The sequence below is a fragment of the Portunus trituberculatus genome, chromosome 37, assembly GCF_017591435.1.
Source record: "Portunus trituberculatus isolate SZX2019 chromosome 37, ASM1759143v1, whole genome shotgun sequence".
Classification (NCBI taxonomy): Eukaryota; Metazoa; Arthropoda; class Malacostraca; order Decapoda; family Portunidae; genus Portunus; species Portunus trituberculatus.
Genome location: NC_059291.1, coordinates 16,499,040 through 16,521,816, shown reverse-complemented (window position 1 = coordinate 16,521,816; position 22,777 = coordinate 16,499,040). Strand labels below are relative to the sequence as shown.

The 22,777-nt window shown below is 38.7% G+C and overlaps 1 protein-coding gene across 10 annotated transcripts in view; it reads right to left on the bottom strand.

Annotated features, from left to right (window-relative positions):
• Positions 1-9,068, bottom strand: part of LOC123513844 (myotubularin-related protein 13-like) — a 186,447-nt gene extending 177,379 nt beyond the window's left edge. For all 10 annotated transcript variants that reach the window (XM_045271245.1, XM_045271246.1, XM_045271254.1 and 7 more), the window contains exon 1: positions 8,939-9,068. In XM_045271245.1, the coding sequence (XP_045127180.1) occupies positions 8,939-8,993 (55 nt within the window). In that variant the 5' untranslated portion in view covers positions 8,994-9,068. The remainder of the gene's footprint in view (positions 1-8,938) is intronic.
• Between the last annotated feature and the right edge of the window lie 13,709 nt (positions 9,069-22,777).

The following is a 22,777-nucleotide window of genomic DNA, read 5'->3' as shown; positions in this document are numbered from 1 at the left end:
CATGCCAGAGATAATCACCTCTGTTATGCGCTCGGCACAAAGAGAAGGATCTCTGACATGAAAACAATAATCATCCCAAGGAAATCAGAATAGTACTGCCTTAGTTCCTCCCACTTAGCAGAGTTAAAATGCCAGAAGCACCTCCGCTTAGGCGGGTCCTGAGGCTGCACTGGAGTGATAGAACTGGTAACGGAAATTAGATTGTGGTCGGAGGAGCCCAACGGAGAGGAAAGTTTAACAGAGTAAGCAGAAGGGTTGGAGGTTAGGAAAAGATCAAGAATGTTGGGCGTGTCTCCAAGGCGGTCAGGAATACGGGTAGGGAACTTCACTAGCTGCTCTAGGTCATGAAGGATAGCAAAGTTGAAGGTTTGTTCACCAGGTTGGTCAGTGAAAGAAGATGAAAGCCAAAGCTGGTGGTGAACATTGAAATCCCTAAAATGGAGATCTCAGCAAAAGGAAAGTGAGATAAGATGTGCTCCACCTTGGAAGTCAAATAGTCAAAGAATTTTACATAGTCAGAGGAATTAGGTGAGAGGTATACAGCACAGATGAATTTAGTTAGAGAGTGACATTGAAGTCTTAGCCAGATGGTAGAAAATTCTGAAGATTCAAGATTGTGGGCACGAGAGCAAGTGGTGTCGTTACGCACGTATGCGCAACATCCAGCTTTGGATTGAAAATGAGGATAGAGCAAGTAGGAGGGAACAGAAAAGGGGCTGCTGTCAGTAGTCACAGACAACTGTGTTTCGGTTAGGAAGAGAAGATGAGGTTTAGTAGAGGAGAGGTGGTGTTCCACAGATTGAAAATTAGAACGAAGGCCACGAATGTTGCAGAAATTGATAGTGAAAGTATTAGATGAAGTGTCAAGACACCCAAGGTCGACAGCAGAGGGGCAGTCCGACCTGGGGACATTTATGGTCCCCTCCCCAGAGGGGGACTCCGAGGCAGGGCGTGGTGAAGCCATTATTAAATTTTGATTTGAAGAGAGTGTAAAAGTGTAAGGTGTTGTAGTGTAGTGTAGGAAGTAGTAGAAGTTGTCTTTAGAGGGCAGGCTGCAGCTGCTCAATTGTATAAATGAGACCACAAAGGGAACCGGGAAGAGAGGACACGGGGAATCACTCAGTCTGCAGCACTGCCTACATCCCCGTAAGTACCTCTCCTGGAGTATTCCACCGGGCGGCAGGTGACTACTGCCTACTCCATGATCTTCTTACATTTACTGTATATCGAAAGCCTACCCATTGTGACATGTATATTCACTATTTCTCCTACCATAATGATGACATCAAATTAACTGTTATTTCTACCATGTTCCTTAGAGCGTTACGAATCTGTAGCCCCCAATACCTAGATAGTGAGACCTCAAATATTTGGTCAATCTTTCAAAAATTAAAGTATCCTGATTGGTTCATAAAGAAAGGTTATCTTAAAGCTAGAAAGACGTATTTTGCTCCTAGTTCCCGCCCAGACAATACCAAACCGTATTTATGTCTCCTGTATGTTAAAAGCCTTGAAAGTATTAAGTCAGTCAGCAGAGATCTTGATGTAAATACGTATAGATTTTTAAGTACACATCCACAACCAAATCTATCCTTAATTTTGTTCACAATAATCTGAGTGTTAAAGCTGAAGGAGGTGTATATAAAATTCCTTGTAAAGATTGCAACTTAGTTTATATAGGAGAAACAGGCAGATCCTTGGATGTGAGGTTAAAAGAACACAAGGAATTGTCACACTAATAATGCCAATTTTATCCGTGCTTTTGATAATGACCACTCAATTGATTTGGATTCCAGTCAAATGTTATTCATATGTAACAATTTAAAAAAACATAAGATTTTAGAATCAGTTTGCATACAGAACCATAATAATTATAATCTAAATGAAGGCATGTTTAAGCTAGATCCATTAATGAGGACACTGGTAACTAAATCCCTACCAGATCTAGGGATTAGTGGTAAAGACAGGTCAGGTCCTGATAGGGTTTGAGTAGGGTGAAGCTCACAGGTGGGGTTGGCCAATTACACTGTGCCACGTTACTCTCATCCTCTGTCCCTCCCCCTTCTATTGGTTCAGTTCGCTTGTATTTTTCATTCTACCTTGTACTGCTGAAAATGAAACATCCGAGAATAAATACTTCAAGTCTACAACTTTGGGTTTACTGACAAATCTTGCAGAAAGTTAAATTTGGTACTAATTTATTTCCTTGTAAAGAGACATGAACTTTTCAAGGAGTGTGCTGCATCCTTGATGGTGTCTGTGGCTTCTTTAATACTTTGGGCTATAGCAGACAACCCACCCCTGCACGAATTTCAAGGTATGCCTTCTTGCTTGTCTTCATCACTGTGATCACCATACAGCCATATCTCACTGGACAGGCTTTTTTGATGCCAGCTCAAGCAGGAAAAAGCTTTTGAGATTCAGCTAGTGGAGCTCCTTTCATCATTGCTAAAATGATGCTTAATTGGTGACCACTGGCGAGACAAACAAATGTATTTGCACAGTCAGAAATGAGGTATATAGTCATTAGCTTATCGGTTTGGGGGCTGCCAATCTGTGCCAAGTGCGATGATGGTGTTAGGTTTTACCAACACCACTTTGTCTCTCTTACCCAAGTTTAAAAAACTCATTTGTGAAGTTAGTAAGAGGAAGCATGATGTGGGGTTTACTGTTGGTACCTACTAACACCTATGTTTAAAAAATCTGCCATAATGGTGACCTATACTAATATAGATAGGTTGTTATCCAGCATGTTGGAGGTTATAGATTATTTGAAAGAAAAAAGACAATGTAATGTGCATCATAGAAACAAAACCAAAAGAGTAGATCCATCTTAGCTTTAAAGAAGAGTGATATAATAGCTGGAGAAGAGACAGGAAGGGGAAGGGGGAGGAGGAGTGCTGATAATGGTTCAAGATAATATATGTGGAGGAAGTGCAATATGGTGATGGTATGGTGGAAGTAATGGGAGTAACAATCAAAACAAAAGAATTGAAAAAAAGGAAAATCATAGTTATGTATGTGCCACCTAAGACAAATACTGTACATGGGGAATTGAGGAACATAAGGATAAGCAAAGATAGGGGATTAAGTGCTTAGATAATATGATAAGAGTTGGAAGAATACTATTAGTAGGAGACTTCAACTGTAAAGGAATAAACTGGAGAAAGATGGAAATAATGGGTAATGATGGGCAATGGCACGAGGAGATGTTACAGTTGACTATGGTAAATACAATGGATCAGTGGGTGGAAGAGTCAACAAGGTACAGGAGGGAAGAAGAACCATCGTTGCTTGACCTAGTATTCACAAAGAAGCCAGAGCCCCCTCCCAGCATACAATACTTTAGTCCAGCATTTCTCAACATTTATATCCTAGTGTAACCCTTAAAAATAAATTACGTGTCTCAAGGAACGCCCGTGCAAAAACAAAATCATATACCATATATTTCTCATTTTATTTTCATTGTATTTCACGTGACAAATATCATAATATAAATTTATGAATAACTAGTTTAAGGGATAATAATATCTTATATTACAATAACCAACAATTTATTGTGCGTGTTTAGTTATATTACGTATATGAAATTAAATAAAAGTCAAAAAGTGCATTAGCTTATCTCACTTGTTCTTGCAGAACCTTTAGGGACCTTTTGCGAAGCCCTAGGGTTCCAGGGAACCCCGGTTGAGAAATCCTGCCTTAGTCCAAAGGGAAAAAGTGATCATGTGACATTAGAGTTGGAAATGCAGGAGGAGGATGGGATAAGATACAGAGATGACTACAAAAAGAAGATTAAATTATGCAACAGCAGATTTTGAAATATTAAGAAAATTTTTTGCTGATATTGAATGGAGAAACATTATGAATTGAGGGCCAATACAAGGAATATGAAAAATTCCTACAGAAATAAAAAGAACGACTAAAGAAATACGTACCTATCTATAGAGTTAAGAAAAGTATACATGCTTGGTACAATGCAAGAAGTACAGAAGCTAAAAAAAGGCAAAAGATAAAGCTTGGATGAAACTCAAAAAGCAGAGTAATGACAATAACAGACAGCAGTAAAAAGATGCGAGAAATGAATATATTAGAGTAAGGAGAGAGGAAGAAAGAAACTTTGAGAAAGATGTGGTGTAAAAAAGCGAAGATGAACCCAAGCTTTACTACAAATTTATAAATGGTAAGATGAAGAATAAGGAAACGATAGAAAAAATAATTAAAAGAGCGAAGACATACCAAACAGCAAAGGAAATGAGTGAAATAATGAATAAGAGCTTCAAAACTGTATTCACTGAAGAAGAAGATTTTGCAGAACCAAACAGAACATTACATTGCCGAGGACTGCAGGAAATCAAAGAGGATATTAGATTAGAAGATTATTAGATAGCTAATTTGGATGTCAGAAAAGCAATGGGGCTGGATGGTGTATCAGGCTGGATGCTAAAAGATTAGAAGTTGATTAAATGAAGGGAGAGTACCACTAGAATGGAAGAGAGCCAACGTAATACCAATATTTAAAGGAGGAAAGGCAACTGAGCCATTAAATTACAGATTGGTGTCACTTACAAGTGTTGTAGGGAAGCTATGTGAAATAGTTATCAAAGAAAAACAGGTTTAACATCTGGAAGAAGAATAAGTTATGTTGAACATACAATTTGGGTTCAGGACAGGATGGTCATGTGTGTGGAACTTAAGATTCTACTCAAGAGTAATAGAAGGACTGGAAAGCAGAGATGGATGGGTGGACACAGTATACCTGAACTTTTGATAAAGTCCCTCATGGCAGACTTCTTTGGAAACTAGAGAGCATAGGAAGACTGTGAAGAATTTTGTTAGACTGGATAAGGGATAATTTGAAAAACAAGGAGATGACAACTGTGATCAGAGATACATACTCATCTTGGGATAAAGTAACAAGTGGAGTGCCACAAGGGTCAGTTTTAGCCACCATTATGTTCCAGATATATTGTAGACGACATTCACAATGGGGTAAACAGTTATATTATATTAATTTGTCAGCTGATGATGCAAAGCTGCTAAGAAGAATTAAAACCTGAGAGGACTGTTTGCTGTTGCAGGAAGTTACAAACAAAAACTATGAGTGGAGTAAGAAGTGGAAATTGGACTTCAATGTTAAGAAATGCCATGTAGCTAATGGAACTAGGAATGAGTAAGAGAAGACTGGTATGGAACTATCTGATGGGAGAGGAACAAATAATGAAGACTAAAGAGGAAAAAGATCTGAGTGATTAGCTATACAGGAAAATCTGAACCACAAAAAACACATAGTCTAAGTAAGATATTTGGATTAGCATATAAAATGCTGACTAATATAAGAGAGGCATTTCAATTCATGGACAAAGATATGATGAAAAAAATTATCATAAGCATGATAAGTCCCAAGCTGAAATGTGCAGTAGTGTGTGGTCACTGAGCTCTAAAAAAAGGTATAAGAAGATTAGAACGTATTCAAAAGATAGCTACAAAGATGGTGCCAGAACTAAAGCACCTATATAACATATAAAGAAAGGCTGAAGGAAATGGGACCGCCAACCTTACAAGATAGAAGAGAATGAGGAGACCTAATAACAATGTATAAAATATTAAATAGCATCGAAAGGATAGACAAGGAAAACCTGGTGCTGGTGACAGAAGCTAGAAGGACAAGAGGACATGTAAAGATTAGGATGAGACAGTGTGTGAAGGACATTGGAAAGTACAGTTTTCCACATAGAATGGTGGAAAAGTGGAATGCATTGAGTGATGAAGTTGTTACAGCATATAATAAGCATGACTTTAAAGAAAAATTGGATAAATGGAGACATGGAGACAGGACACTATGAGCACTGCTTGAACCCTGTACAATACAACTAGGTAAATACACACACACACACACACACACACACACACACACACACACACACACACACACACCACGCCCGGTAGTTCAGTGGTTAGAGCGCTGGCTTCACAAGCCAGAGGACCGGGGTTCGATTCCCCGGCCGGGTGGAGTTATTTGGGTGTGTCTCCTTTCATGTGAAGCCCCTGTTCACCTAGCAGTGAGTAGGTACAGGATGTAAATCGAGGAGTTGTGACCTTGTTGTCCTGGTGTGTGTTGTGTGCCTGGTCTCAGACCTATCCGAAGATCGGAAATAATGAGCTCTGAGCTCGTTCCGTAGGGTAACGTCTGGCTGTCTCGTCAGAGACTGCAGCAGATCAAACAGTGAAACAAACACACACACACACACTGAATACACAAGAACATACTCAAAATAGAAAAAAAAAATGTGTGTTGTAATGTTAACTACCTGCCTTTTTTGCCCTAGGATGAAGAAGTGTCTTTTCTGTAGTAACTATTACCTAATGAAACCTGTTCTAGGGTTAGTTGGTCTATCTAGAAGAGTGCTGGAAGGCCACTCTACTGAGCATCTTTACAGAATCTCTCTCTCTCTCTCTCTCTCTCTCTCTCTCTCTCTCTCTCTCTCTCTCTCTCTCTCTCTCTCTCTGAAGCAGCTTATTTCACCATATTATGTGGAATGCAATGATTTTATTCTAGTGTGTGTGTGTGTGTGTGTGTGTGTGTGTGTGTGTGTGTGTGTGTGTGTGTGTGTGTGTGTGTGTGTGTGTGTGTGTATTTACCTAGTTGTAGTTTTACAGGGCCTGGGCTTTATGCTCGTGTGGTCCCGTCTCCATATCTACACTTATCCAATCTTACTGTGTGTGTGTGTGTGTGTGTGTGTGTGTGTGTGTGTGTGTGTGTGTGTGTGTGTGTGTGTGTGTGTGTGTGTGTGTGTGTGTAGTGCTATAATCTGTTAATCATGTCATAAATCACTTCATATAGCCAAGTCATTAACAGGTAGCTACTGCTACTTCATGATCACTTAGGGAATAAATGCACAACATATGTATATTCCAGTAACCTGGTTAAGTCCAGGGTAACATGGTAAAAACATGGCTTGGTTCACTTGTCGTGCAAGTTTCTCAGTAAGCCTGGCAGATAGGTTACATATATGTCATAGTACATATGACTTTACATTACTACGCTCTAAAGATTTCTTACTTTTAATCTTTTTATTATGTTGTTCATGAAAAATTTGTCCTCAGGATGTCATAATATTGTTTAAGTGCTCCAGTGTTGTCTACATTTTGACCAAAGAATTTTTTTTGCTCTATTGTATCATTAAAGTTTCCTATGGGCACAAAGTAATCCTTTTATTTTCCACTGCATTGATGGGGACATTTATGGCACCTTGGTATTTAAAAGTTGAGATTTCACCTTCTAGGCATTTAAGTGAAAGGTTGCCCAGTTAGGTCACATCTGCTTGACCTTATGCAAAAATGACCAAAGGAGTGTGGAAAAAAATCTTCACAATCATACTTCTATCTAGAGAATACATAGTAAATCTACAAACAAAACATTTCAAGCAAAAGAATTTTAAGATTTCAAATGATAGGTATATAATCTTACATACAAGGATAATGTTCTGAAATATAGTACTCCTGAAGTGTAGCACTCCCTGCAAAATTTGCTCTTTATGGAAACCTAAAACACAATCTAACCTAACCTGATCTTGCTTGCAAACTTGTCCTAAAAGCAACTATAGAGTGACAGACTTTACAATTTATATAGGTATTACCTTCCCAAAATTATTCCCCTAATTTGCAGATTTTCAATAATGTAACACATTTATTTACATTGCTAGTTAACCTTGCATTGTGTGCAGTTTCAGAATTTTCCTTTTTAATAATAATACATTAAAACAGAGTTCATAGAGATGTAGTTTGGATCATGTGTTCAAAGATCACTCAACAATATATATATATATATATATATATATATATATATATATATATATATATATATATATATATATATATTAACTCCTTCAGTACTGGGACACATTTTTTACCATAAGTTTTGGGTATGATTAAACAATTTTATTTTACATTAGGAAAGACCTATGGAGGTCAAAAGTTTAATGGCTAGAGCCTTCACTAGTTTGATCTCCACATAAGTCTCTGAAGCTCTGTAAAATCACCAATGGGTATGATTAGACAATTTTATTTTACATTAGGAAGGATCTATGGAGGTCAAAAGTTTAATGTCTAGAGCCTTCACTAGTTTGATCCCCACATAAGTCTCTGAAGCTCTGTAAAATCACCAAATAATAAGCAGAATATATATGAAATTGCATTTTGATACAAAAGGTGTTAAGGGGTTAAATTCAGTGGTTTACCAATAAGTTTAGTTATTTGATCTACCTATGTGCATAGCTTTACCTATCCTGTCCAATCCTAACCTTACCTACTCCAACAGTAGTTGGAAATGTCTGATCTTCATATGATCCCAGTGACATTTCTTAAAATAACAGTGATTTATTATCCCTCACTCGAAATTCATTGCCTTAATTACTTGGTACTGCATACCTATATAACCTAACAGGGTATCCAGCCTTGGCATTTAACTTTTGTAAACATAATCCAACAGATCAAGCAAGGAATTGAATAAATTTCCCACGTTAAACACATCCAGGCATTCCTGTCCTTCTACTGGTTAAGTGAAGACAGGAATGACAGGAGACAAGAAAAGCAGGTAAGTCATGTGAGAAGGGCAACCAGGGCAGAACAGGTGAGGTGAAGTAGACAGTCCAGCCCTCCTTCCCATGTTCCATCACGTCTCCAGGTGTGGGTGCGAGTCTGTCTAGTTCTGTCCACCGACGCCCACACCCACTCCTGTCCTTCCCGCGCCCACACTGACCCTGCCCCGTGGTGGGCGTGGGTGAAGGGTGACCTAGTGAAACCAGATGACAGGACAACCCCTCCTCTTCCCCTACCATCCCTCCCTCTGTCCCACTCCCTTCAGCAGCCGCCCAACCCAACAGACAGACACCCGCCGCCCACAGCACACCCCTCTGCCCTGCTCTGGACAGCTTACGGTCATTCTTGTGGTCGTATCCAACGATGGCGAAATAATCCGCTAGTCTCGACATTCTTAGCCTTCCGTGAGAGGGCAAATCAACAATATTTGGCTGAGCGGGAGCATCCTTCACCTCACACAGACATGGTAGACTAAGTTGCCAGACGCCGCCAAACCCCCAAGACCCTCACAGACCTCATCCATTGCCACGCGTCGCCAGCAGATCCTGTGTGCTTTACCTAAGCTCACTCTGCTCAGCTCACTTCACCTTTCCTCCTTGCTTTTTCTTCTTTCACACTAACCAAGCCCTTCACTTATTGTTTCATTGAAAGCGTTACTTTGTGTTGACTTGAGTAATTTATCCTCAAAATTTTAGGCCAAAACTGTCAGTCTGAGGAATCTGAGACTAATTCATTCAACCTCTTCTTCCTTCCCTTATTCCTCTCGAACTTCTTAGTTTTGAGTTAAATTAATGGATTTTCTTTCCTTGATGTAGTGTACCCCATAACACTTTTCAGGTATCTAAATGAATCAACAAAATCTGAAACACCCTTCCCTTGTTTTCTCTCACTCAAATCGAACCTTATTTATTTATTTCATTTTTCTTAAAGGGTTTATTAATCACATTTGCTATAATTTATTTCCGTTACTTATCTTTAGTAAATTTCTTCCGAATATCACTCAATCATTCATTCGTTCACTCATTCATTCATCTTCGTCTTCCTCCCATAACTCAAACCGATTTTTTTTTTTTTCATCACTTCAGCATTACCACATATATATTAGTCAATCAGCTTTTACTTATAAATTAGTCTTTTATGTCAGTTGATCTACTAATAATCAATCTGTATCCAACTACCCCATATTCTTTCAAAAGTAGCTGGGTAAGTACGTATGAGGTATAGATTCTAAATCGACCAATATTATGCATTTCACTATTTTATCTGCACGTTTCTGAAAACATTATGCATGTCAATTCATCCTCGAGTCACTTTAAATTATGTCTGAGTGATGACGCTAGTGATTCACATAATTATATGCATGCCATGTAAAACTATATCTAAGACCCTATCAAGTAAAATGTTGGTTGGTTAATGTAACAGCTTGTTAAGTGGAGACAAAGCGGAATTATTTCAGGATGATTCCATTATATAAAGCGCTAAAAACATCACGCCAGACCACACCCTGCCTTGAAAACATATACAAGAATGGCATCGCCCTAAATAATTTCTCAGCAAAAAAAGTATAACCCTTATGCAATATCCTCACTAAACCATGTCAAGAAAAAGACATTGAAATTTTACTCTACCGTATGGTAGAGTTAAAACACACTCAAATTGATATCACATCCGTGACACCAATTATTTTATCTGCAGAACATAAGCTTTCGATCTTTATCTCCATAATACAGTTTCAAGTTAGCCACCAGACAATAAAAGTTTTATTCTCCAAACGGCAACAAGCTTTTGAGATGACAGTCTGACCACGAAGTGACTCATGCACTGCACATAAGCACATTTCAACCTCTTCAATGAAATTTAAATCACCTGACAATACCTCTTGAAATACCTATCATTAAGAAAAAAAAAGAAAAGCTTGAGACTATCTAACGATCTTTCTTCGATAAGAAACATAGGAAAGAAACAAATGTCTCGTTTCAAGCGAGTAAAGGGTTGTAAAAGTGACGGAAGTTACGAGTTTGAGCATACGAACGCGTGGATCTGTGCGCGCCTCGCTCAAACGTGCCGCGTGGCCGCCCCGACACCTGTCCCACCTTTCCCGACCCGCGCTGCGCATCTCCGTCCCGCACACAGAGGCAAGCAGGAAGCACACACAAACCTGTTGTCGGGTGGGTGAGTAGAATAGTCTGGACAGGAAAGAGGACAGAACCCCGGAAGCATTGAGTGTTGCGGAATGGGAGAGGTTGGCGGGAGCAACGCGGGGGCATACTTGTAAATGCGAGTGGCAACTAATGCTGGTTGTTCTAATATCCCTCCTCCTCCTGCTGCTGCTGCTGCTACTACTACTAATGTTGCTGTTGCTGAGACCATCCTACACTTTTCCACGTCTTTTCAGAGACGACTAACCCTTCAGGAAGTTAACAGATCACGAAGGAACGCCACAGAATGCCCGACTTCTGATCTTTCTAAGATTTCTGATTGGGGCAGAGGAAACTTAGTAGTGTTCAATGCCTCAAAATTTTTCCATCTATCAACTTGGCACAACGTTCCAAACAACTATCCCTTCTTCTTCAATGTCACTCAGCTGTCCCCATCTTGTACTACAGTGAATATGCTCGGTTTGTCCTTTACTCATAATCTTAACTGGAAACTTCACATCTCTTCTGTTGTTAAGACAGCTCCTATGAAGTTAGGCGTACTGAGGCGTCTTCGACAGTTTTTCTTGCCCCTCCAACTGCTAACTCTGTACAAGGGCTTTATCCATCCTTGTATTGAGTACTCTTCGCATGTTTAGGGGGTTTCACTCATACAGTTTTATTAGATGGGATGGAATTAAAAGCTTTTCGTCTCATCAACTTCCCTCCTCTGAGACTGACTGTCTTCAGCCTCTTTCTCACCGACGGAATGTTGCATCTCTTGCTATCTTTTATCGGGATTTTCATGTTAACTGCTCTTTTGATCTTGCTAACTGTATGCCTCCTGTCCTCCTGAGGCCTCGCTGCACAAGGCTTTCTTCTTCCTCTCACCCTTATTCTGTCTTACTCTCTAATACAAGAGTTAACCAGTACTATCAATCATTCATACCTTTCACTGGTAAGCTGTGGAACTCCCTGCCTGCTTCTTATTTCTATCTTCCTACGACTTGACTTCCTTTAAGAGGGGTTTTAAGACATTTGTCCCTGACTTCTGGATAACTCTTATTTCTTTAAGGGAACTGGTAATCCAGTGGGCCATTTTTTTTCATTTTTTGTTGCCCTTGGCCAGCTTCCCCTCTTACATAAAAAAAAATATTGTATTCACTGCACAGTGGACGGCGTTGTAATGAGGCTATTTAACTTTCCACCTTTTTTTTATTAAAACGGGGAAATATGTATACAAAACTACATCTACACAATTTGAGGGCTTATGTTAACGAAGAATATTAGTCTTACTATCCTGCATCTTCTCTGACTTTAAAGAGGGTAGCTTAAGGTAAACAATCTCATAATAAGAGTTCGAAATTCTACCGCTGTTTGGTCTTCCCCCTGTATTCCTTTATGATTGCGTGCTAACACAAAACTTCACATACTAAAGCAGAGCGATAATTTTAACAAGGAACGTTTTTATCATCATGCATCAAACTTTTAAAGAGTGTATTGTGATGTCTCGCAATAGAGGTTAACAAATTTGCTTGTTTGGTCGTCTCTTGTGTTCTCTTATGATTCCGTGCATACTGAATTATCACGTTCTCAAGTCTAATGTAGGCCAACCTGATCAAAGCATCTCGTGGGTGTTTGATATTTAATAAAGTACAAGAATATAAATATAAGCAAAAACTAGAACGCGCAGTGTTACTCTTATCTAAACTATGAAGAAAGAAGGTTAAGTGAACCCAGAGTTTATTTATGTAATTATTTTTTTTTTATTATTTTTTTTACTATCATCTATTTTGTAACCATCATTCGAGGCAACAATCATGAAAAAAATAACAAGGTAAAGAATGACAGTCATTTATTTTTCTCTTGTCATATTATGCAACCATGCATTTAACATTTAAGTGTACTTTGGTTTCACATATCGCACGTAATATATATATATATATATATATATATATATATATATATATATATATATATATATATATATATATATATATATATATATATATATATATATTAGACACTGCCCTCTCCTCCCCAGGAGCAACGCTACGAGTACATTTTAAGGAAAGGTCTACAGAGCTATAGGGTATATTACACATCACAAGGTCACGTCTTCATTCCACCCCAATACTGAGGCATCCTAGCTGGTGCATGGCTTTGTAAATGCGTCATATCTTGACTACTGTGGACCTTCAGTCTCTATACGGCCTGGTGCAAGTTTGGACTGCAAATGTGGATCCTATAATGAAACAATTGCGCCGCACTTTTAAGAGGATCGACTTGAAGATATACGATACGCTGGTTTTTAATTAAGAATTTTTACGGTTCTAGTACTAGTTTGATAAAATCTTTGTAATATTAATTGGAGAAACACTCTTGAGAATCCGTCGCTAATCACCTTAGTGACCTTTGAAAGTAATTGTGGCGAGAGATTACAGCAATACAGAACTAATCGACCAAGTAGGACCGCCGTGGTACAGTGGAACCATGCGTGCTTTGGGATCCGAGGGGTCTCCAAGAGCATGGGTTCGAATTCTGTCCACGGTCTGAGTGCAGGTTGGGCTTCCTCACTCAGGGCAACGGTTTCCTAGCGGGTGGGCTTTGAGATAGGAGGTACCCTAAAAAGTATCCCCTTTAGCCCAGAAATTCCCGTGAAAAGCCCACATGGTATAAACATGGTATAAATAAAGTAGAATAATAACGATAAGTCGTGCTTCTTTAGGTTCTGTGGTGACAAAAGTATTCCTTTTTCCCTCACCACCCCCAATCGTTCTCTCTCTCTCTCTCTCTCTCTCTCTCTCTCTCTCTCTCTCTCTCTGAGTTCTTCCAAACTATTAATTTTCATCTTAGGTCCTATAATTTAGCTATTGTTACTCTCATATTCCATTCTTTCAACATGTCTGATCCACTCAAACATCCAAAACCTCTCTCTCTCTCTCTCTCTCTCTCTCTCTCTCTCTCTCTCTCTCTCTCTCTCTCTCTCTCTCTCTCTCTCTCTCTCTCTCTCTCTCTCTCTCTCTCTCTCTCTCTCTCTCTAGGTCTAGTCTCATGGGGAAGAAAAAAATCACCGGAAAATATGTCTATGATTTTCATTATCTGTGGTGTTTATAGACTTATAGGGAAGACATAAAGAGATTGATAGTATAGCTCCATGGCAAGTGTTGCAAACAAATGAGGTGGGAAAATGTGTGATGAGAGATAGTAAAAAATCTTAAGGATGGAATAAGGAATGCTTATGACGAGCAGGTAAGGCAGGTAAAGATGTATTTGGAGGAAGAGTACGTAGATGAGTGAGATGTGAAAGAGAAAGGTGAAAGAAAGGAAGGAAGGAAGAAAGGAAGAAGAAGAAGAAGAAGAAGAAGAAGAAGAAGAAGAAGAAGAAGAAGAAGAAGAAGAAGAAGAAGAAGAAGAAGAAGAAGAAGAAGAAGAAGAAGAAGAAGAAGAAGAAGAAGAAGAAAAGGTAGTAGGAAGAATATACTAGGAGCTATGATGAAACGCTGAGATGAGGTTTCGTTAATCTAGTGTAAGTAAGTACCTCACATTATGTGGAATTGTAGCGGGAAAGGAAAGAAAAAAAAAAGAGATGGACAGTTTTACCTCTGAGACGATTTATCTTATCCCTTTACCATGCATCAAGATCAACAAGAAATAGCAATAATGATGAATTTAACCGAGAGAAAGAAGACAGACGTAAAAACTACAGTGAAGATCCTTGAACTCGTTCTGAATAACTCTGCAAAGAAAATGGATTGAAAAATTAACAGAGAGCATAGAAAAAGGATGTATTGGAGTATCAGAAACTTATAAATCTCTAAAACACAATGACTCTCTCGAACCTAAAAATAGACCCTTCTTTTAAAGTTTTCTTTCTTTCTTCTCTTTCATGTTTCGCATCTCGTCTTTGACTATCTTTCCCTTTGAAATTACATCTCTGAAATTAATATCCCTTTAGATAATTCGTTTGTAATGAATTTTGAGTTCCGTCTATTTTATACTCAAATTTATTAAACGAGTCAGCACGTCAAAACTGAAAGAGAGAGAAAACGATGTTATACCCACATTAAGCTTAACACATCTTCCTCATGCAAACCCAGTTAGGAAGCGACTCCTACTCCCTACTGACCTTGCCCAGGATCTTCGTGACGCCAGGACGGGACAGGCGATCATGACCGATTATATTTCAGCATCAGTGGTGAGTCTGCACACCCGCTACGTGATATCTGGTCATTTGTCTGACATTGCCTTCTGACCATCTGTCCGTGGTTCTCGTATCTCTTTGCAGTAATCGTCTGGATACAAATGAGTATATACGTGGAGGAGTTAATGTACGAGTAACCAGCTAACACTGCCTCCCCACCGTCTGTCCGTGGTTCTTGGGTTCATATATTCTTTTTTTATTTTTTGCATTAGCCTTCTGAATACGTGGAAGAGTAGATGTGTTGATGCTTCACGTTACTAAACCGGTGCCTTATATATTTTCTTCACACGAATCTTACAGCAGACAGGACCACACATCCATTCGTGCCTCTTTCGCCTCAACTTTATCATTAGCTTTATCTAAGTTCACAAAACCTAAAGAGGAAATAGATATGAAATTTGATCTTATTGTTGTGTACGTGGCATATATAACATGTTTTCTGAAGTGTGATGAAAATCTATAGTAATCTTTAGTTTGAGAATTAAGGCTTACACACACACACACACACACACACACACACACACACACACACACACACACACACTTTATGATTCATTACACATACACTCACGCCACTGCGCTCTGCTATTTGTTACTTATCATGAGCATCAATCAATAAAAGCTATCATTATTCCACTGGCAAAACTGTAATTCATAATAACTGAAATAACAACCTTTTTTCATTATTATTTTATTTTCGTGTTCCTTTAATGCATAATTTGAAATTGATTATTGGTATAATACTGCATAGTGATGACAGTGATGCTATTGATGTTGCTACTGCTGCTGCTGATAATGTTGGAAAGTTTCAGAACCACAGGTACAGAACATGTTGAATGATTTCATTTACATGTTTTTTTTTCTACTAGGTATTTAATTTCATCAATTAATTAATCTCTTACCTTTATACTATTCAGTCGCTTATTCACTTACTTTATATTCGTTCACCAATTTACATTGTTACTGTAGTATTTATTGATTTGATTTCACCTATCATTTATTTATTCATTAATTTGACTATCTATCTACATATCCTTTCATTCGTTCACCATTTCATTAATCTTTTCTGTTAATGCCAAGTCCTCATCAAAACATATCGACGCGCCATGGCCAGTGAGTGTCTGTGGAGACATCTCGTCTTCTGTTCACCTCAGTGTCAGTCCAGCTTTTGTTTGTAGACTGTGTGTGGACAGCTACAAACATGACACCAGCAACCTCTGGTCTGTTCTCGTAACCCTGGTTTTTCCTATGTGTGCTATCGCACCTGCTTCCGAGTCCTTGTGACGCTCTTCGCTGTGAGGTCTTCTGTGCCACCTGCGGGAACCACACACACACACTCCTAAATACACACACACACACACACACACACACACACACACACACACACACACACACACACACACACACACACACACACACACACACACACACACACACGAGAGAGAGAGAGAGAGAGAGAGAGAGAGAGAATACTGCGAGCATAAACATTCTAAGACAAAAACACAGCAATACATATCACTCATTCATTCAGTCACCAATACACTCATGCAAGCTGCATGTAGATTCGCAGATAGACAGACAGATAGACAGACAAACAGTAAATTCGATCACTATATTAGAATCATCATTTTCCGGTGATCCAGCATAGTCAATCTGACGAGACATGTGGTCTCTTACGTAATACTAATTTTATAAGTTACCCTGAGTGGATGCGCTTCCAACCCATGAAACGTGGCTAGGATATATATATATATATATATATATATATATATATATATATATATATATATATATATATATATATATATATATATAAACATATAAATATATTAATATATATATATATATATATATATATATATATATATATATATATATATATATATATATATATAATATAATATATATATATATATATATATATATATATATATATATATATATATATATATATATATATATATATATATATATATATATATATATATATATATATATATATATATATATATATATATATATTCTAAACAATTAGATTGCTTATTTGTATTCCTTATGTTGTAAAAGATTAATAATGTTGATATTTTTTGTGGTGAGTTGGATTTGGGTTGGTTATGAGAGAGAGAGAGAGAGAGAGAGAGAGAGAGAGAGAGAGAGAGAGAGGGGTCAGTGGCGCATGCCGTATTTACACTATATAAGACCATCAAAAGCATTAATATGAGTGTTCTTTTGCTTGTTTACTTATCTGCCTCATTTTATTTTCTATTTTTGAGATGTATGTTTAAGCAAACGACAAGGAAAACAATATATCTATCATTTTTAATCTTTCTTTGGATAAAATATTGGGAATTCCAATTTTTTCCTTTTCGCGTCACGACGACTACATATTTACTTTTTATTAAAGCTATAAAATAAAGCAAAACTAGAATGTATCTGGAGTGAGGCGTTTGGCAAGGTTCAGTCACTGGGTTCAGAGGCTAAAAGACCAGCAGGTCAAATCAAGGACAGTTTATGGAGGTCTGCCCACTCTTGAACTAACTGACCCTCTCCGGCGAGCGCGTGGCATCGCATTAGGGAAGAAGAGACACAAGTTGGTCCCTGGCATTTAATATTTGCGATTTAGCAAACATGCTAACATGCAGTAGATCAACATGTTCCACATCACCCCTGACTTCAGTAGCGAGTGATGTGGTCGCAGTGACTAACGATGAATATCCAAATTGTGGAGTGTTTATAGTGTATTAAACCGCTTCTTCAGCCTTGCACGCTAATAGAAAAAATGTTGATACCTTAGTAAGGCTTAATTAATGAGTTCTTGAAGGAGTTTAAGCGTATCAGAAGGCTGGAAATGATAAATGTATGAAATATAAAATATTTTTCGTGTACTAAAACTGCTTGTTCAGTTAAGCACACCACTGGAAAGGGAGCTGTAGATTATAGTAAAAATTAGTAAATGAGTTAATTAAATGCATAAGACTATTACAAATGATAGAACTATTGTCGAAAATGTAGAGGTTTTTTGTCGTGTATTGAATCGTTTGTTCAGTTTCGCAAGTTAATGGAAAGCTAGAAGGCTATATCTAAAATAATAATGAGTTTTAAGAAGATTTAAACTTGTAAGGAGTCGGGAATAATAAATGTTTGAAGTGTGAGGAAATAAGGATCGAGTGTTTTTCGTCCATAAAATAGCTTCCTTAGCCACGAATACTAACGGAAAAAATTTGACATCTTAGTTAATGAGTTTTCGAGGGAGTCTAAAAATTATGGGTATTGCAAATGAAAAATGTCTGAAGTATGGAGTGTCTGTCGTGTACAAAGTCGTTTCTTCTGCCTCGCGCAGTAAAAGAAAGAAATACAGCTTAGTTAATAAGTTCTTGATTGAGTTAAAGTGCATAAGAAAACAGGAAATAACAAATATCTGAGACATTAAGTGTTTCTCGTGTACGAAAGAATTAAAAAAAGAAAGAAAAAAAAAAACACTTCAGCCTCACACAGTTATGGCGCTTTAATGTGAAGAAGGTTATAGCTTACTTAGTTAATGAGTTCTTGAGCGAGTTGAAGCTTATAAAACTTTTGCAACACGATAATGCAAGTCTGATCTAGCACTGACCTTGCATAAGACGACCTTGCATGCAACTACGATCGAATGCAAGACTGGAAGGAAACAATTTGGTCTTGTCTCCCGTCACACTGTAAGCCACCCACCAGGATCCTCACAACTCCAAAGCAGTGTATGGTGTCTGGCTTAACCCCTTTCCCCGACCTTAACACTGTGAGAGATCTTTCTGCCTTCATCCTGCACTTAAGTCATAAGATCGTTTCTGTAAACACTTTCCAGTCTATGTACTGTACTTCGGCTCTCTTACCAGGCCGTAGTGTAAGTTACTCGGGTTTTCAAAGATGTCTTTGTGATTATTGATAATTTAATATGAATTGAATAGGTACTAGAGACAAGATGAATAAGTGAAAAAAAAAAAAGCTCATAAGAACTAGACAAATTATTCTATCACTTTCGAAAATTTTAATGAAGTCCCACTGTGTTTAAGAATATACGTCATGGGATGATGATGATGATGATAATGACGATGACGATGATGATGATGGTGATGATAATGACGACGACGGCGATGATGATGATGATGACGTATAACCACATCACTGCAGTGCAACATTTGGCTGACCTCCGAGGCGCAATGTGATGTAAACAAACTCCACGTGGTTCTTAGTGTAAGCAGTCTTTCTGTTGTGTTGCTTGGAATTTTCTAAAGAGGGAAGAATTAAAAAAAACCCTCAATAATAATGAAAACATGACATGAAAGTGATTCATAAGACTTAAACTATATGGCAAGCACGCTTTAGATACAAACCAATACTATCAACTCTCTTATCTGAGTGTAAAATCAACGTAAGCAAACATTTCATATCAGTTTCATAAGCTTCACGCAAGAATGTCCCAAAAATATCTGAATTATTAAGACATAGCTACACAAACGTCACTCATAATACTTAAACTAGACGGCAAACACGCCCTATACACATACCAACACTATCAGCTCTCTTATCTGGTCTTGAATCAAAGCAAACAAATATTTCGTATCAGCTTCATAAGTTATATGCAAAAATGTCCCCAGAATATCTTACCACTGTCTTAAAAATGGTAGTTGATTCCAGCACAAGATAGGAGACAACACGTGAACTTCGATCTATCAGCTTAATTTTGGAAGCTTTTAATGTATGCATGGAATAAATCTCGCCTTTCAGGGTGTTGGGTTGGACTGGACTGGGCTGGCATGGGGTGGACTGCACTGACAACGTTCAATTATCTGTTCCTGAGGCAAAGTAAAGTTAATTATAATACCAATAATCGAACTTAATGTTTTTTCGACTTTTCTTTTTCCTGTGTTCATTACTGCACTTCTTATTCTTTTATTACTGGTAGAAAAAAAATATTATCCAACCTAAAGAGAGAGAGAGAGAGAGAGAGAGAGAGAGAGAGAGAGAGAGAGAGAGAGAGAGAGAGAGAGAGAGAGAGAGAGAGAGAGAGAGAGAGAGAGAGACCGACCCAATTAAGTCCGGACACGCCACGTACACATATTTCAAACTAATTCTTGCAGCGACCCTGACCACTATGCAGGGCCATTTCTCGAGTACCTTGACCCTCCTTTCCCCCTTCCTCCTGCAACACACGCTAACTATCCCTTTCCAGTCTTTAATTACTGCTACTACCACCTCCACCACCACCACTACCACTACTACTATTGATGTTGCTACTGCTACTTCTACCACTATATACTACCACTACTTTTACTACTACAACTTCTTCTACTAATGCTACCACTACTAGTTCATTATCATCATCATTATCATCATCATCAATACTATCACCACCATACCTACTAACATCATCACTTAAACTCTCTCTCTCTCTTCTCTTCTCTCTCTCTCTCTCTCTCTCTCTCTCTCTCTCTCTCTCTCTCTCTCTCTCTCTCTCGTAATATAGTATTTAAAAGACAGGCATGTGGACTACATAGATAAGAAATATAAACGATATCATACCAATTTTAATAGAAAAAAAACCAATAACAACAACAATAACCCAACTTCCTCCCTTAGCCATTCTCGCCACCCCCTTCTCTCCTTTCATGCCTCCCCTTTGCCTCGCCTCGCGTGGTGAGTAGGAGAGACAGCACAAGGCCTCGCTCATATGTGTCGATTGGTCCTGAATCACACGCAAGCATCTACGAGTCGCCTCCTGCACCTACCCGGTCACACACACACACACACACACACGAGGGAGATCCTTCCAGTTCAACGGGTTCAAACTTAATGACGTTACGGTATTAAAAAGCTAAAGGTAAAAATCTGTTCTTTATGAGTGAGGCAAGTAATATTAATAGACTCACTAATCAGGTTGTCAGTGCAAAGTCAATCCAGAGCTTTAAGAGATTACACAACTGTGAGAAGCGTGAAGACTGCTACCCATACTATATTTGTACAGGAACTGCCACCTGTAGGCCTAAAGGTTTTATGGAGCTTCCCTTGTGTTCTTATGTTTCACAACCCTATTGACGCATCCTGAATGAAGCGCTACGAGTCACCTCACTGATTCACTTGCTCAGTCCTCTGATGTGCTGCGCTCTTGTACACACGGAGCAGCTCACTTAAAATATTTGTACATTCTCAAATAGATTGCGGAGATGATATTTCTCTTGTATGCAGCACCTACATAGCAAACTGTAGGTGGTCGTGTGAAGCAATATATGGCTATGAAAACTATTAGTTATGAATCTACTTCAGGAGAGATAGACAGATAGATAGATAAATAAATAGATAGATAGATAGATAAACAGAGATAGACAGAGATAGATAGATAGATAGATAGATAGATAGATAGAGAGAGAGAGAGAGAGAGAGAGAGAGAGAGAGAGAGAGAGAGAGAGAGAGAGAGAGAGAGAGAATCCGTGTGACATTGTTCAGTATAATCTTACATGAATTCCTAAAATAAGCGCATTCTTGGTGTGTTACAATATTTTACACATGCACTTTCCTCTCGCTCTCATTCACACACACACACACAAAAAAAAAAAAAAAAAAAAAAAGTAAGTCTGGGTGAAGGGGGAGAGGGGCGTGACCAAAGATATGGGTGTGAAAGAGCGTGGAGTCTTGAGACCTAATGGGCAAATGTGAAAGAAAGGCGGGTAAGGGAAATTACTGACTCAACCAAGTGGTCATTAAAGGGACAAGGTGCCCCTTATACCAGGAACTGTTAGCAATAGGGTACGCCAGCGAGACTACGAAGCTTACTACAGTTGTGCAAACGTACTTACTATCATAGAAAACAATAAAACACACCCCCATACTTTCAAGTGCTTAGCGAATGAGCGAGGAGGAGGACTGTGCAAGGGTGAAAGAAGGGGAAGAGGCGGTGCGGAGGGAGAGGGCTGGTGAGGGACGTGGAGTAATATAAACACTCAAGTAGCTGGCGCCCTGAGGGAAAAACTGGCGAGTGTTGGCGGCTGGGAGGGAGAAGGGGACGGTAGAGTGGCAGGACGAGACAGATCATGTTCCGGAAGGCAAGGAATATGCGAGAGCTGGGCGCGAATACTAGTGCGGCGGGCAGAGGACTGAGGAGCGAGGAGAGGGTGAGCACAGGCTGGAGTGAAGGACAAAGCATTAATTCTCCGTCGGTGAGTCATCCTCAGGCCCACAAAGATGTGTTATGAGGTTCACCCGCTCCTTCTCCTGCCAGCAGCGGGAACAGTACCGCTCTAGCACTCACGCTCGCCTGCCTCCCTTGCCTCACTGCCTCGCCTCCGCTCAGCCGCCGCGCCCAGCTGACCGTGGTGGCCTCCCGACTGTCATTGTTGTTGCTTTATCGTTATTGGTGTTTTCTATTCTTCTTGTTGTTCTCTGCACGATTCATGACGCACGCAAGTCTTCTTTGATACGGATTCATTGAAGAATATACTGAAAAATATTGGGCTTTCAGGGTTCGCAGATGCAAGGAACTTTTTTTTTTACTTGAATGGTGACTTTAGAACTAAGTATATTGCTGCAAATGTAACAGTAGTAGTAGTAGTAGTAGTAGTAGTAGTAGTAGTAGTAGTAGTAGCAGCAGCAGCAGCAGCAGCAGCAGTAGTAGTAGTAGAAATAATAATAGTAATACTGTAACAACAACAACAACAACAACAACAACAACAACAACAACAGCACCAATAATAATCATGATAATAATAATAATAATAATAATAATAATAATAATAATAATAAAAATAATGATAACAAGTCAGTTAGTAGGATTTTTTCGAGGAGGAGGGAAGGGAAGGGAAGAGACAAG